This window comes from Gouania willdenowi, chromosome 22 (assembly GCF_900634775.1).
Source record: "Gouania willdenowi chromosome 22, fGouWil2.1, whole genome shotgun sequence".
NCBI classification, from domain to species: Eukaryota; Metazoa; Chordata; class Actinopteri; order Blenniiformes; family Gobiesocidae; genus Gouania; species Gouania willdenowi.
In genome coordinates, this window is record NC_041065.1 from 25,889,386 (window position 1) to 25,904,936 (window position 15,551).

At 37.9% G+C, this 15,551-nt stretch overlaps 1 protein-coding gene across 2 annotated transcripts; it reads left to right on the top strand.

Moving 5' to 3' along the window:
• Positions 1 to 911: 911 nt before the first annotated feature.
• On the top strand, positions 912 to 5,891 carry otx2b (orthodenticle homeobox 2b). 2 transcript variants are annotated; one of them, XM_028437888.1, is made up of 4 exons: positions 912 to 1,105; positions 3,283 to 3,493; positions 3,924 to 4,075; positions 4,646 to 5,891. In XM_028437888.1, the coding sequence occupies exons 2-4, from the start codon at positions 3,397 to 3,399 to the stop codon at positions 5,267 to 5,269; spliced, it is 873 nt and encodes a 290-aa protein (XP_028293689.1). In that variant the 5' UTR covers positions 912 to 1,105; positions 3,283 to 3,396; the 3' UTR covers positions 5,270 to 5,891. The 2 variants fall into 2 exon arrangements, with proteins under 2 accessions (XP_028293689.1, XP_028293690.1); XM_028437889.1 differs by having other exon boundaries at positions 3,286 to 3,493.
• Positions 5,892 to 15,551: the final 9,660 nt, after the last annotated feature.

Genomic DNA, 15,551 nt, shown 5'->3' on the forward strand with positions numbered 1-15,551 from the left:
ATTTATACATAAATAATAACAATATTATTGTTGTTATTATTAATTTCATAAAGCCTCCTACCTTGATATATCGCATTATAGCTTCTGAGTCTTGAGCTCGTTTCTTCATTATATATGTAAGTGATGTATTTTACCTCCTCTATATCTCCATCTCTCCATCCCTGCGGGCCCTCGGTGAGGTTCTCTCGGCTTGGTCCCACCTGTGTGCGTCGGTGCAGGCCGATGTTTGATGGCAGACTGACGGGCTGTGCGGATGAGAGGACAGTTAAAGGAAATAACTCTCTCTTAAATCTAAATACACTTTTTTTTCCTCATGTGACGCGCAGGAATGTTTTTACTTGGAACGACGTGATTTCTAGTTTTTTTTTTTTTTTTGTATATGTATGTATGTATAACTATGGTCTGTATGATTTACTCATCTAACGATTAATAAAGAAAAACAGTTGTTTTGATCATTAATGAGAAACTCATTAAGTTTTTAGATGCTATAACAACGAATGTTTTCCTCATAATGTTAAATGAGGGATTGTTTTTAATTAATCACTAATATTGCGTCCCTTTAAAAACTCCTAAATGATCTTTTTCTTCAATTCTCTCCGTTTTGCAGATGAAAATGTGTCTGATTAAATTGTAATAATTCTAAATAGGAATAAATCGACTTTGGCTTGTTTTAAGCTCCTCTCTGAGATGATGATGATGATGATGATGATGATGATGATGATGGGGATGATGTCACATGCGTCTCTACAGCCATTGGCTGAGCAGCGCGCGTCAAAAAGCAGCAGAGACGTTAGTCCCGCCCCCTGCCAGTGTGAGGGACAGACCCAGGCCCAGTCCCGGGGCTCCCATTGGCTGGCACTTTGTACAAAGTCTAACTCCAACCACTTGAGCTTCAACACAGCGACAAATCGTGCAGGCGCGCACTCGGTCCTTCTGCTCATGCACATGCACTCTCTGATCCAACTTTGATCGAACCAGGGCCGCTTCTCTCTCTCTCTCTCTCTCTCTTTCTCTCTCCATCAGCCGGACCTCAGTGATTTATCTTTCTTTATTTCTCCGCAAAGGAACACAAAAAGACAACGAACTTTATCATCGTAAATACCTCGTAAGTTCACCTTTCATTATATTTTATTTAATGTTTTACTTCTTTTCAGGCTTTTCATTATGTGCAAGGGACGCATTTATAAGTGAGAATACCTCTAAAAAAAATTTAAAAAAAAGGGAATATTTGAAGCATTAGAATGATGTTTTTTTTCTAATCAATTTAAGAAACTATAAAAATACTTTAAAAAAAATAATATTTTTCAAAATGATTATACCCTGTTTGTATTTCCTTTTTTTTTTTTTTTACACACTATTTTTTATTTTTGTTTCAAAGATTAAAATAAGGAGCATTCCGCATGTCTATCATTTTCATTTGTATTAATTTGATCATTAGAAATTTCCAAATAGTAAAAGTTAATATTGCTTTTTTGTTGCATTAAAATGAAGTTAACATTCATAAGTTTTTTTCTGCTAAAAAAAAAAAAAAACGAAACTAAAATGAGCCTTTTTCTAAAGTGAAAATTTCCCTTTTATTGAGATAAATAATAATGAAAGCCGTATTTTATATATACACACCAACGACTGAAGCCAATTGATACACTGGGGGCGCAAATAATTATTAATATAAAATATGCTCATGGAAAAATAAATAGATTTATTTCACATGTTTAAAAATCTAGTTGAATAATATAAAATAAATAATAGACATGGAAAAATACGTTTATGTTTATTGTCTGCCATAATAATCATTTTGGGGCCTTTTTTTTCTTTTTCTTATAAGATTCATCTTTTTCCAAAATACCAAATCCTAATTTCATTATTTTTTTAAATGCATTATTTACATTAAAAGTATTGTTTAATTATAAGACTTCAACTATTTAAAGAAAACCTACGTCTTTGGAGTTCACGTTAAAAACAATTCTGGTTAAAATCATTTAAAAAATTTCCGTTGCGCAAGTACAAAAAAAGGTCTGCAGTTTATAGTAACACGCTTTATTTACAGCGTCGTCCGCTCACAGCCTGCAGCTGTGTGAACCATCCTACTAAAGAACAGTTAAGGTGCCACTCGAATTATCTCTTTAATTCATCACCAGAAGAATAAAAAGGACATTTATCGTAATTAATTGAAGGATGGCCTGGTTGTTATTGAGCGGGTTGTGCCACCAGTCGGTTTGAAGCGTGACAGATTGGGACGAGGGGGTGAAAACCGTTGGATATTGAAGGAAAAAATGCAGCTAATCAAGAGGCACAGCAGTGGGGAAGAGGGATGAGCAGCTGAAGAGACACCAAGGACTGGATACACACACTGGACTTTGATTTCTCTTTAAATACATTAGAGGACCATGTGTTTTCGTTTCGTTTATTTATTTATTTTTTTTATTTTTTTAACTTAAGAAACCTTTTATTAAATAATTTTTGTTAGTTTTAAATTTGAAGCTTTTCCCTGAGTGTGTTCATTCAAATTGGCAACAGAAGTTTTAAGATTAAAGTTAACATAAAATAGAGACAAAGTCAAATAAATAGTAACCTCTTAGAAAGTGGATTTTGATCTAGTTCACGTGTCAAACTCAAGGCCCGGGGGCCAAATCCGGCCCTTTAGAGCATCTAATTTGGCCCTGCAGGAGACAGTAAAAATGATTGTGTAAATTACCAAATTATCCACAGTAGTAAATATCTCAAATTCACCAATTTAATAAAACTATATATATTTTTAAGGGCTTGTAGTTTTTTTTTTTTGTTTTGTTTTTTGCAAATTGTGGAAAGAACTAAATTTTTCCACAAATCTTGCAATTTCTTACAAACGATTCCACAAAATTTCTCTAAATTACACAAAAATTGGTTACAAAATTAATGAAGAATTTTTGACAGGAAGATCTGGACTGATGTTAAAATAAAAAATAAAAAAAGGGCACAATTGATGTTAAAATTGTTCTTTTTCCCTCCTAAAATCTGCAGCCCAATTGTGATCAAACTGGTTCATATTTGGCCCCCGAACTAAAATGAGTTTGACATCCCTGGTCTAGTTGCATATAAAGTATTTTAGATATGAAGCATGTATTAATCTCCAAGGGACAAAATCGAGGTTTATAACTAAAAATAAATGTTTTAAGATGGATTAATTATTGCAAATGCTGTGTTCTGTTGTGGGGATGAGGTTTTGGTAAAGATGTGCTTTTTGGTTTTTCAGTGAGGAACAAAGTGCGCTTGTTCTCACACCCTCCCCCCTCCTCTGTGCAGCAGGTTGTCAGTGAACCTCGGCCCACACGGCGGACAGAGGACACCCAGAGCACCCCAAGAGCTCCAACAGTTTTCAAAATTTTCCCCAACTTCAGCCCTCAGACCAACATTAGCATGATGTCGTATCTAAAGCAACCACCTTACACAGTCAATGGGCTCAGTCTAACCACTTCTGGCATGGATCTATTACATCCGTCAGTGGGATACCCAGGTGAGTCCGAATCATATGTATAAAAAAAGAAGGGAAAAAAATACTACATTTTAAATTATATTTGACTGTGTTTTTGATTTTTGTTTTTTTATAAAAAAAAAATTTAAGTGGATACCACAACAAATCTTTGGATTTTAAATAATCAATAAATAACGCAACCCATTCGAAGACTAAGCAGTCCTAAAAAAAAAAAAATATTTGACTGCATCTCGAACAATTTGTTCTCATTTCTTCTAATCCTCCAACACACTTCAGTCCTGTGTCAGTGCGCTGCTTTTAGCCTCAGGCAGTAACTCTCATAGGAGCGTGCGTAATTACGCACACCACAGATCTATCTCACTGGGCACACATTTTGACTCTGATAATTTTACCCCTGTGAACATGGAGTCATGGTTTTCCGTTTGACTGACGTTTTCTCCTGCACTTGCAGCTACTCCACGGAAACAGAGGAGAGAAAGGACTACTTTTACGCGCGCGCAGCTCGATATTTTGGAGGCGTTGTTCGCTAAGACTCGGTATCCGGACATATTCATGCGAGAAGAGGTGGCGTTGAAAATCAATCTACCCGAATCCAGAGTACAGGTGAGAAACAACAAATATAGAACGGAATGTTCCTCTGACATTTTTGTATATTGTTAAAATATGAAAAGAAGGATTTGTTTGTTAGTTAAAGGGGGGGAAAGGAATTTTGTGAACATTAACATTATCCAGTACATTCATAAACAAATATATTTGTTAGATGAAAAAAATATATAGGAAAAATATAGATTAGAGTAGAACTATTTACAGGAGAGTGGTAGATTAAAATTTAGTAAACACCAAAATTTGGTTTTAAAGTCAGTCACGTTCACAATAAAACATGGACTTTTTTCACATTAGAAAATATAAAGTTATAACAAAATATATTTTACTTTCTCTAATCAACTATTTATTTTTTTATTTTTAATTAACAAATTAAAGTAATTTCCCATTTAATGTTATTGAGTTTTTGTTTTTTAATAAAAGATGGAAATAATTTTTTGGCCGGAAAAAAAAAATAGGTCTCCTTTTCAGTCAATTAAATTACATTTTTTTCAAGAGGTGGCGCAAGTTGGAAACGCTGCTCTGATCAATCTTCAGAAGAATTAATCAATATGTTTTCATTGTCTTTAGGTGTGGTTTAAGAACCGACGGGCCAAGTGTCGCCAGCAGCAGCAGCAGCAGCAGAACGGGGGCCAGAACAAGGTGCGACCAGCCAAAAAGAAGAGTTCTCCTACCAGAGAGGTGAGCTCGGAGAGCGGAGCCAGTGGACAGTTCACACCCCCCACCAGCACCACCACCGCCCCGGCCATCTCCACCAGCACCGCCCCAGTCTCCATATGGAGCCCCGCGTCCATCTCTCCACTGTCAGACCCGTTGTCTACCTCCTCCTCCTGCATGCAGAGGTCCTACCCCATGACATACACCCAGGCCTCGGGCTACAGCCAGGGCTACGCGGGCTCTACGTCCTACTTCGGGGGGATGGACTGCGGCTCTTACCTCACTCCCATGCACCACCAGCTGTCAGGCCCGGGCTCGACGCTCAGTCCAATGAGCACAAACGCGGTCACGAGCCATCTGAACCAGTCCTCCGCGTCCCTGTCCACCCAGGGTTACGGTACGCCCGCCCTGGGCTTCAACTCCGCAGCAGACTGCTTGGATTATAAGGACCAGGCTGCGTCGTGGAAGCTGAACTTCAACGCTGATTGCTTGGATTATAAAGATCAAACATCCTCGTGGAAATTCCAAGTCCTGTGAACAAAGAGTGAAAGTGCATAAACTGTGATAGACCCCCAATAAAACAGTGAGCGGTTAACGGGAGTCTGGCCCGGTGGCCCGGTGCAGGGCAGGGCTCTCAGGGGCCTCCGACACCTGCTCTCCCAGCGGAGATGTTTTAATTTATTTTAGCACTGGAAAAAGAGATTTTTCCCGTTCATACACAGGTTGTAGCTCTCCATCCATGTTTGTCAGTGTGTGTGTGTGCCTCTGTGCGTAAAAATCACCTGTTGAGGAGGAACTTCACAGCGCAGACCCTGATCAATAAGTTCTCCTCCACGGCCACGGAAATTAAACTCGAGATCACGTTAATTCGGCTGCAGGTGAATCGCTCAGGATGGACAGACCTCCTTCTCCGCCAAGCTTTCGGGGCACGACGTGTGGACATGGATGCACTACTTTATTTAAGAAAAAAAAGTGTTTATAAGGAATCAATATGTAGTTTCTAAGAGACAATCAGTGTGCGTCTTATATAAATGGTACATATGTGTTTTTTTCTATCTGTGCTAGCCTTTGAAACTGTGATCTGTTGTATTGTATGCAATTTGTGAGCCTCCCCCTCGCATCAGGCTCTCTGCTGTGGTTTTATTAGATTTTTAACTTTTTTTTTGTTTGTTTTTTTTTTTTTTTTTTTTTGAACAATTAAGGAGGGTTAAAATCCGCATCACAAGCAGAGACGTGACTCTCCGAGCAGATGGTGGCTGTAGTCCTCAAAGGTTAGCCATACTGGAAAAGACTCTCGGCAGCTGAGAGCTCTTCTTCCCCCCACCCCCCACCCCCCCTCCTCCTCCTCCTCCTCCTCCTCCATTGATCTGAGCACGGGGATTGTGGATCCTTTACTGGCTCCAAAGATGGTGTGACCTCACCGCTGAAAAGACTTGAATAAAGGTCCTATGAGCTTACTCTTTCCTCGAAAGACGATCTGTGTGTATGTTGTTGTTGTTGCTGATGCTGCAGAAACATCTGTGCACTTGTTAGTTACGTGCGTAAAAATTGGCATTCGTGCGTAAAATTAGCGGGATGTGACAGTTTGGTTAAAAACAGAAACATTCTTGTAAAAAAACAAAAACAAAGACTCTTTTCCGACGTGTGGCAATTTAAAAAAAAGTAAACATAAAACCATCAGGAAGTGCAGCCAGATAAAAACACATAAACAGAAGCTCTTGCGATGTGCATAAAATAAATTATTTCTCCAACATAGAAGTGTAGCCTGTTTTGACAGAGTGCATATATTAAAAACCTGCAATAACGTGCGTAAAACCAGTTCTGTTCTCCAAGAGCGCATGGAATTCATGACTGAGACTTGCAGCATGTGTTAAAAAAAAAAAAAAAAAAAAATACTTTCTTGTGCTTTATCAAACTTTTTGTTGAATTAAACCAACTGTTTTAGCTACAGTAATACTTTAAGAAAAAACCTTGAAAAAGAAATCAAACTCAAATTGTGGGACGCATCGTTATAAATTTTGGAGCCTCAAAGCAGGAATATTCTGACAATCAATGTAATATTTCATGTTTACTTAATCACAAAAGAACCACTTGTTTTCTTACACGATTAATTATTCTGTCATTGGACCAACACCCACAAAACTTCAATTTACACTTTTATCGTTTCATTTAAAAGGTTGTTTCTTTTGTGTGTCAGTTTCCGGTGTGGCCTGTAGTCGGAGGGAATATTTCATCCAGGGATCAAAGAGATGTTAATCCCAATATTTGATCGGCAGGGGTTTCTTTTGGGGCGCAAGGTTTCATTCAATGCGCGGCGGCACGGACTAACATGTCTGATGAGCGCAGTGTAACATGAGGCCCCAAAATATTTCACAAGAGAAATGTAAAAAATTATGGTTGAAATGAGAGAGAAAAAACGCAAAAGGTGAGATAAATGGAACTATAAATTTAATCTAATAATAAACAATATTGACGTAAGTTAAAATAAATGATCCCTATATAATTTCGTTTTTTTAATGGATGATAAATTCATCAGAATGCACCTGTTAATGTATATGTTTTTTTTCCTCAGTAATGCACATTAAATGCTGCATCTTGAGTGGATATTAAGAGGTTACCGCAGTTGTTTTTGTTTTAATGTTGCATTAAGAATCCATCAATCTGTTCAATGCACCGTTACATTTGTCTCAATAAGTTAACGAAGGGGGGACAATAAAGTCAGAGCGGGTGTAGGATCTGAAATGAGTCGCCATAGTCTCTGCAGTTGGTTCATTGTTAGAAGTCCAACATTCAATTAGCATCCTTGACATCGCCAATAATCTCTCTTTCATTAGAGTCTCTGCTCTGCAAAGCGCGCACTAATTAAAAGCGTTGCTTGAAATAATCGAAGCGTCAACGAGAGGAGCGGTCACAAAATGAGTGCGCGCGTGTGTGCGCGTGCGCGTTTGAATATATGTGACAAATCCAAAAGGTACAAACAGCAGCTCAACTTATTTGATTTACTACTGTTGGGTTTTGTTCTTGTTCTTATTTGAATTGGTCACAAACTTGCATATTTTCAGCGCCATAAAAAAAAAAAATTAAAATGAAACAATCAATTTCCAAATCGTTGAGCGCACAGCCAAGTTTAGCAGTCTGCGCCACAAACAATGAAACAATTCATCTTCAGAAACAATAGGCTGGAAAAAAAAAAAGGCTGAATATTCATGAGAAGCGCGTCTATTCTCAGCAACTCGTCTTTACCAGAAGTTTAGAGAAAGTTTCAGACTGACAGCAAAGGGTCACACACAAACATGAAAAAAAGAAAGTATTTTGTAAAAAAAAAAAAAAAAAAAAGTCACATACTTCCTCATATACTTCATCAAACTGAAGAAAAAACTATTCGACTTCATGGAAATCCAAGAACGCATCTGTCAGTAACTCACCAAAACTTTGAACATTAAAATCTAACATCTAACTTAACATTTATCCAAAGTACACTATATATGATCAAACAAGTTTACATTAAGACTTAAAAAAGTTTACTTCATTATTAACATTAACCATAAAATAACTGTAGAATAAACCTTTATTTTATATTGTAAGACAAAAACAATACAAAAAACAAAGATATGCACTTCCAATGTCACATAATTATGCTGATTTAGTCCACGATGAAATAAAATAAAATAAAAAATACTAATTTGCTAAATATTCACACGTTTTGTTTTTAAAGAGTTTGAAAGGACTTGAGCTAAAACTTATTTCAAGTTTTAATACAAGGATTCATTTATTTAGACAACTTTTCCTTTTCTTTTTTTTTAATCAAATTTTCTGGGGAAAAAAAAAAAAAAAAAGTTATCTGAATAAATAAAACCGTAACATATTAACATAACATATTTTACAACAAAAAAAAAGAAGACAAAATTAACCTGGAATCATCTTCAGTTTCCAAACAATAATAATGCACAATAATCAATGCTCACTGAAACCTATGGAGTTGTTATTCTAACCTCAAAGCCATGGTGCCTTCAAAGTGCACAAGTCATGAGTGGGATTATAGGACCTGGCCCTCACAATGCTTCCCACAGACAATGAGTTTTAATCATGGAGTATAGAGCAGCTCCTCCACCATATGGTTTAATCCCTGCAGCAGGCCGAGTACCGGCCTCCTCTCTCCGGCCTGACAACGACTGAACCCCGGCCTGCCACGCAGAGGTGGACGGAGGCCTGAAGGAGGACTTTGACTTGGTTTCATGGTATCAAAAAGGAGGCCTGCGGACCAAAATATGTCCACTATTTCTGTCTATACGGACTGCAATTGTTTCACAGGTGTGAAGGAGAATAAATTGTTTCCCTAATTCACCTGACACAGGAGTCCTCAATAGTTTATTTTGATTAAACTAGAATTAGGTTATCATTTATTAATCCCACAATGAGGAACTTTGCACAACAGGACCAGAAGCCAATTATAAAGAGTAGAAACAAGAAAATATGCAAAAGGACATTTTACTGGAAAATAAAAAAAATAAAATTGCATTGCATACTAACAGTACAGATCCATATAAATAATATGAGATAAGTGACAGTTTAGCATTGTAAATCAGATAATATTGCACATAACTCAACTTTACAGCCCTTTAGCCACAGTTGGCACAAAGTAGCGTACACAATAGATAAAAAAAAATAAATAATAATAATAATAATAATAATAATAATAATAATAATAAAAGAAACTAAGGAAAACTAAAATAAAAACTGATGTAATTATTAAGCAAAACAGTGAGTAAGGACAAACCATGGGACATTAAAACAAGAGCAGAATCTCACGCTGGGTGAAAAGCCAAGGTTTGAAGATCAGTTTATAAATGGACAGTGACGAGGCATTTCTGACATGTAATGGTAGTACTTGCTTAATTACTGCTTAATTTATTCATAAACAAATACAATTATATACATCAGCTGATGTCAAACTCATTTCAGTTCAGGGGCCAAATATGGACCAGTTTGATCTCAATCAATTCTTGATTTTGTAACCACTTTTTTGTGCAATTTAGAGGAACTTTGCGGAACTGTTTCTTTCCACAGTTTGCTCATAAAAATGACTGCATTTACGTGATCGTGATATAAGGAAAACTGCAAGCCCTTAAAAATATTGCAGTTTCATTAAGTTGGTGAATATGAGATATCTACAAATGGATTATTTGGTCATTTACACCAAGCGGGCCGAATTGGATGCTCTAAAGGGCTGGATTTGGCCCCTGGGCCTCGAGTTTGACACATGTAATATACATCAATAACTTGCAATTATAAATGCTGAGTATAGGAATTTCTACTCATGAGAAATGCATTTAATGTAAAACCATAATAACAATTTAAAAGCAACTGCAATGCTGAAAATGATTCAAGGTGCATATAATTACATACAGTATATATATATATATGTGTTTTTTTTGTATACAAAATCCTCAGAGTCATCAGAGCAGGACCTATTAATTCTCTATCAACGTGCACACCAACCTGTTCCTGTTAAACTGTCAGTAGTGGAGCTCCTACACCCTGAAAACACAAAAAGCAATTAGCTAGCTAAAATATGCATTACAAAACCCTGCCTGGGAATATGGGACAGTTGATATCCTACTTGTAGAATTTCATTTGCATCTTTTAATCAAAAAATGACATTATGTGTGTTTGTTGCAAACAATAAAATGTAAAATCAAATCAATATCACGGTGAAGTGTAAAATAAGCCAACAACCAAAAAAAAAAAAAACACTCCAGCTAATCCAGCCGTATATGACGATAAAAGTGCTTATCCAGGCTTAGTCGGCGTTTTCCAAAATTATTTAAGTTTGTGACATCATCAATGAATTTGATAATCTTGTCAAAGATTAAAATTAAAAGGGGGTTTTGAGCAGCCTACATAATAACAGATTTGAATGTTAAAAAAAAAAAAAAAGAACTCTAAAGAGATTTCAAGTAAGCACAGTAAAAAGCATGTTATTTTAATTTTTAACTCACACAAATCCGTGGATTTACTCAGATCCAAGGCTGATAATGATACCAGGCGCTTGAAAAGCTGGAGGTCTGGAAAGCATAGAGAGGGCCACACAGAAACAGGGCCACAAGGTGCAAGAGCGGCACCTCCATATAAGACTTTCCTGCCTGCAGCGTTTGATCACCTCTGGAGAGAAGATCAGCATTAAAAACGGCAACAACCTGTGAACTAGACACATAAAAGCACTATTTAAAAAAAAAAGAAAAAGAAAAAGTGTCTCATCAAAATGTGTCCAAACATTTGGCTTACGGTGTCCATAAGCTCCACCGGACACAGAGGGCTTATCAGTTCATTAGCCACTTGATGGCCTATTTCAAGTTTTAGTGAGTGGGAGGAGGCCAGTGGATGAGGAGATGCCCATCCATTACCGAGGCCTATTTTGTTAAGCTATTCAGAGATGTAGAGGGGGTAAGTCATAAAACCTATAAGAAGATTAGCAGACCTCAGCATATGTTTAAAAAAATACTACATCACTATGCTTACCAGCTGAGTTAATGCTTAGTTAAGCAAAGCTCCCCCTAGTTAAGGCTGGACAGAGAATGTCTGATCGACTTTCTATTTATTTTAAAGATCTTTATCAGATAAAGACAGACTGTGTTTGAAATCGTATACTAACGTAATACTCATATCAAGTTTGACGTCAAAATGTGCATGTATTGCGTTTACATTAGATAGTATGGAAAGATTGAGTACGTGAGGCACACTAGTCAATCACCCCATGATGCATTGCGAGCAGAATGTAAAATCGTCACGCGACCGGTGCCAAGCTAAAGGTCAAACATCCCCTTTAAAAAAAAAAAAAAAGAAGAAAAGCATATTTTCTTGTCTTCCATTTGTTTTGAACGCTTTTGTAAATAGGGCTCTTGTTTTGAAGTTAACCGGAAGTTTTGTCACTAGCTCAATGGAGGGTCTCCGAAAATCTCAGAAATGTGTTTCTGCGAGTTTTATGGCTCAAATGAGCACATGTTGATATTCTACTTGGTCACTTTCTCGCTTAAAATGTTTTCAGAACGTTAAAATGTGGAGAATCAACAGAGATATTTAGCGTCAGTGTGATTCAGGTTTTTGTCGTTGGAGGTTCAAAATGCTTCTTTGGAAACTTGGAAGTATAGGCCAGTGGGAACGCTCATCCTAATCCTAACCATACTTATAGTATATTGTAGACAGTATATACTATCCTGTATGTACTGTGCATACTATGCACAACAAACTAGGTTGAGTTTGTAGTGCATAGTATGGAGTGTACCATTTCAAACACAGCCATGGAGTAGGCCTCATACTTTAATAAATCAAATATAATTTTCTTGAGCAAAAGAAAAAAAAAAGAAAGTAAGTTTGTTTTCATCTCCACCGTAAACTCTCGCATTGCATTGTGGGATGTGAAGTCTCGTAGATGGAAGTGTGTTTTTCCATCATTCTTCCTGTGATTTCTTGTGTTTCTTCCCCAGACGGAAAGTGTTTCGCACCACAACACCATTTTTGCTCTAGTTTGTTCTCGGTATTCCCCGTGATATTTTCTCAATTAAAGAGACATTCAAGTTCGGCCAATTCTTTCCCTGTAAGCACCAAAATAAACATCCGCCATTGTTTTGCCAAAACATTGAGTTCTTGAAAACTTTGAAGTTTTGAGTTTTGGAGGCAAACACAAGAAGTTACAAAAAAAAAACCAACTTTCAAACTTTTACATCTTGTCTTTTTAAACAAACGATTCGATTCATTGATCTATGAGGCCTAAACTATGTCTTTATCTGATAAAAATGTTAAGCTCCAGCTGCTTTAAATCCAATGTAATTGGACAACAATGCATAAATGACAAACAAAAGCATGAATGTCAAAGCATCCATCTGCATGGAAACATTCTCAGATTCTAAAAAAAGAGGTCACAGTGACATACTGTACTTTTAAATATAAGATTCTATCAAGACTAGGTGGGAAATGTCACTGGGTTCAGATCAGAGCTGAGCAGTGAGCTCCAAATACTGTACGTCTGACCTTTAATCCTTCAAATGTACAAAATCGCAGTGTGTGGTCTGACCCACAGGCATTTAAACGGTATCTGAAAAGCAATGCTCATAACATTAAAATTAAGTTTCCATTTCAATACTATTCCTGTTTTTCTTTCTGCACTTTTTGTACGATTGACATCGTACAAACCATAATTAACGTTTCTTGGTTAATAGCACTTTGGTCACTAACAGCCAGAGATATGACTTTACTGAATCCAATTCTTGTGCTTTTCCAAACAGGCTGTGATTGATAAAAAGGAAAAATCTAAATCTAAAATTTAGTTCTGTTTGTGACACATTTCGAATGAAGGAATGAATGCTTTTATTTTAGTTTAAAAACAAAGTAGAAATCATCTTTAATCTGGGCTACTGTCCCAGTTTCAGTTTGATGTTTAAAAAAAAACGTGTTAATGCAGAGGAATATTTGTTTGAAGAAAGTCATGATGTTCACATGATTGGGTTTTATTTTTACACTGGCTTGAATTGTCAGTCTCTGTTTTTGCGTTTCTATTTGCATAGTAGCACTTTTCACACTTTAAAGCCACACCGTGTACCTCGTGACCTAAAGAGTTGACGCATATGAGTTATTTTAAATGATTCCTCATAGGCCAATATACAGCGCTAGACAGTATCAATGCTTTGAGGGGGGCTTCCCTCTTGAAATACTGACTATGTAAGTTTGGAGAGACGGACCGTCGTTGGCCAGGTCATGTGACCTGGAAAATGCCTGGAGAATGTTTCACTTTACAGCAGTCACGTGACCACAGGCTCTGATATACTCATTGAGCTAAGGCTTTTGCTACTATTTTTCACTAAATGGTGCTTTTTGGTCACTCCATCACTTCACTGACGCGATGACCAGGGAACTGTGTGTGTGTGAGTGCGTGTGTGTGTGTAGAAGCGGTAACAGAGGAGAGAGAGAGAGGTCTGATCATTTCTTTTCCTTCTTCTCCGGCCGTACGTTTACAGCACTTAGCATAGACAGCTCCGCTTTTACGGATTAAATGATCAATTTACGGAGTTACTAAAGGATGAGTTCACTCAGAATGTAGGCTTATTCAAGAAGTTAACTGCTGTAATTTTGCCCTGATAAATTGAGGAAGTGTAGCACAGCCCTCCGCTGCAGCCGTCTGCACTGAAGTGGGAGGAAGCAGGGGGGGGCTGCTGCCGCGGCTCTACAGACAGTGAAGGACGGGAGAATTGTCGTTTGAAGTCACTTAAAAAGTTCAAATTTTTCAACCAAATCGTAAGTCACGTCATTTGAAGTGAGATAGCTTGAGGTTGCGTCATTTACACTGATTTGAATGTATTCTCGTCGCTTCAGTCACGTTCGGCGTGACAAGCAACAGATTCCTATACATAAAACTAACTTTACTTTTCTTTAATAGTGAGTCGATGATCTCTCTTCAACCAACAGGTCAACTACTGTCTGCATACACAATCAAAAGACAAAGGAGGCTGACCCGACTGACTGACTGTTGATTTTTGCGACAGTCCTCCGGCCCTTGTGGTCACTAGGGGCGCTTGACATGAAAGTTACAGGTCTAGCGCCCCTAGTGGCCAAAAGTTACACAGTGTTGCTTTAAATAGAAAAAAATGTCTCATTCATGTTATTGTTTATTTCCTTTTATTCCTATGGAGTTGGAATGGTTATACCCATAGTAAGTATGTCCATCCAGAATCAAAGCATGATATTTTTTTGTATTTTTCCCTTTCCAAATGATTGTATCGTATCGTTATCGTGAGCAGATATTGATCGTCGACTAAATACAGTTTGAGAGTTGATAAGAGTTCAATCAATGAAATCTTGTATTGATAGATCTCCGACAGTTTTCTTCCAAAACCCCCAGTGATCAGTTTTACCTCCCCCCTCCCTCCACCTGTTAGTCTGGGTTGGCCTCCCTCTCTCTCTCTCTCTCTCCATATGGAGCAGAGGCTGACCCCGAGAGTCGTTGGGTATTGGAGACAGATGCAGCCCCCTCCCCTCTCTCTCACTCCACCTCCCCAGTCATTACTGAGCCCTTTCCTCCGATCCACCTGTTTGGGTAACAAACCAGGGGGATCTGTGTGCGCGTGCCACACTCAGGGCTTGGCCGGGGCTTTGTTACCCGTCCCAAGACAAAAGAGGTATTTAGGGAGGCCGGCTGCCTGCCCAAGAGGAACACAATGCCACCAGGCTGGCAGGCCCGAGGACCCCAGGCCTTCCATCACGTGCCCGCCTTATGTGAATGAGCGTCAGCGGGCATCTGTTGCAAGTGTGTGTGTGTGTGTGTCTACAACACAACAAGGGGGGTGTTGGAGTACAAAGGGTGTTGATGTGAGGTGGAGGGAGGGTTCTTAAAACAATTGAATCTATTATAAATAATGAGGTCTGTACTTTAGTTCATTGTCCCTCAACAGGTCAACTGCTTTCACTTTGGTTGACAAAATATAATGAACACATGTATCCAAATAAAGGGATCTATCATATCTTAAAATCTATTCTGCTTCAGCTACTTACTTTGCGCTCTACAGGATTGTCTGGGGTTGATAAATGACTAGTTTTCAGGACACTACAGGAGAACAGAGGTCAGGTCAAGTCGAGCCTGTTCGGGCTGTGAGGATCTCGACCTCAGGGTCAGGAGGGAAAAATGAAGTAAGAAAACACACAAGTCAAACTGGGACAGAGGACAAAGATGGTGGCCCAAAAATGAACCTGTCATCTTTAGCAGTATAAGAATAAAGACTTCTCTGTCTCTTAACCTTCACTGCAGTGACACAATAACTCTTTTTTAACT

Bases quoted from the DNA above. Each gene is read 5' to 3' on its own strand.
- otx2b (XM_028437888.1), top strand. From the start codon at position 3,397: ATGATGTCGTATCTAAAGCAACCACCTTACACAGTCAATGGGCTCAGT. The intron at 3,494-3,923 runs GTGAGTCCGAAT...CTGCACTTGCAG, and splicing joins TCCGTCAGTGGGATACCCAG to CTACTCCACGGAAACAGAGG. The intron at 4,076-4,645 runs GTGAGAAACAAC...CATTGTCTTTAG, and splicing joins TACCCGAATCCAGAGTACAG to GTGTGGTTTAAGAACCGACG.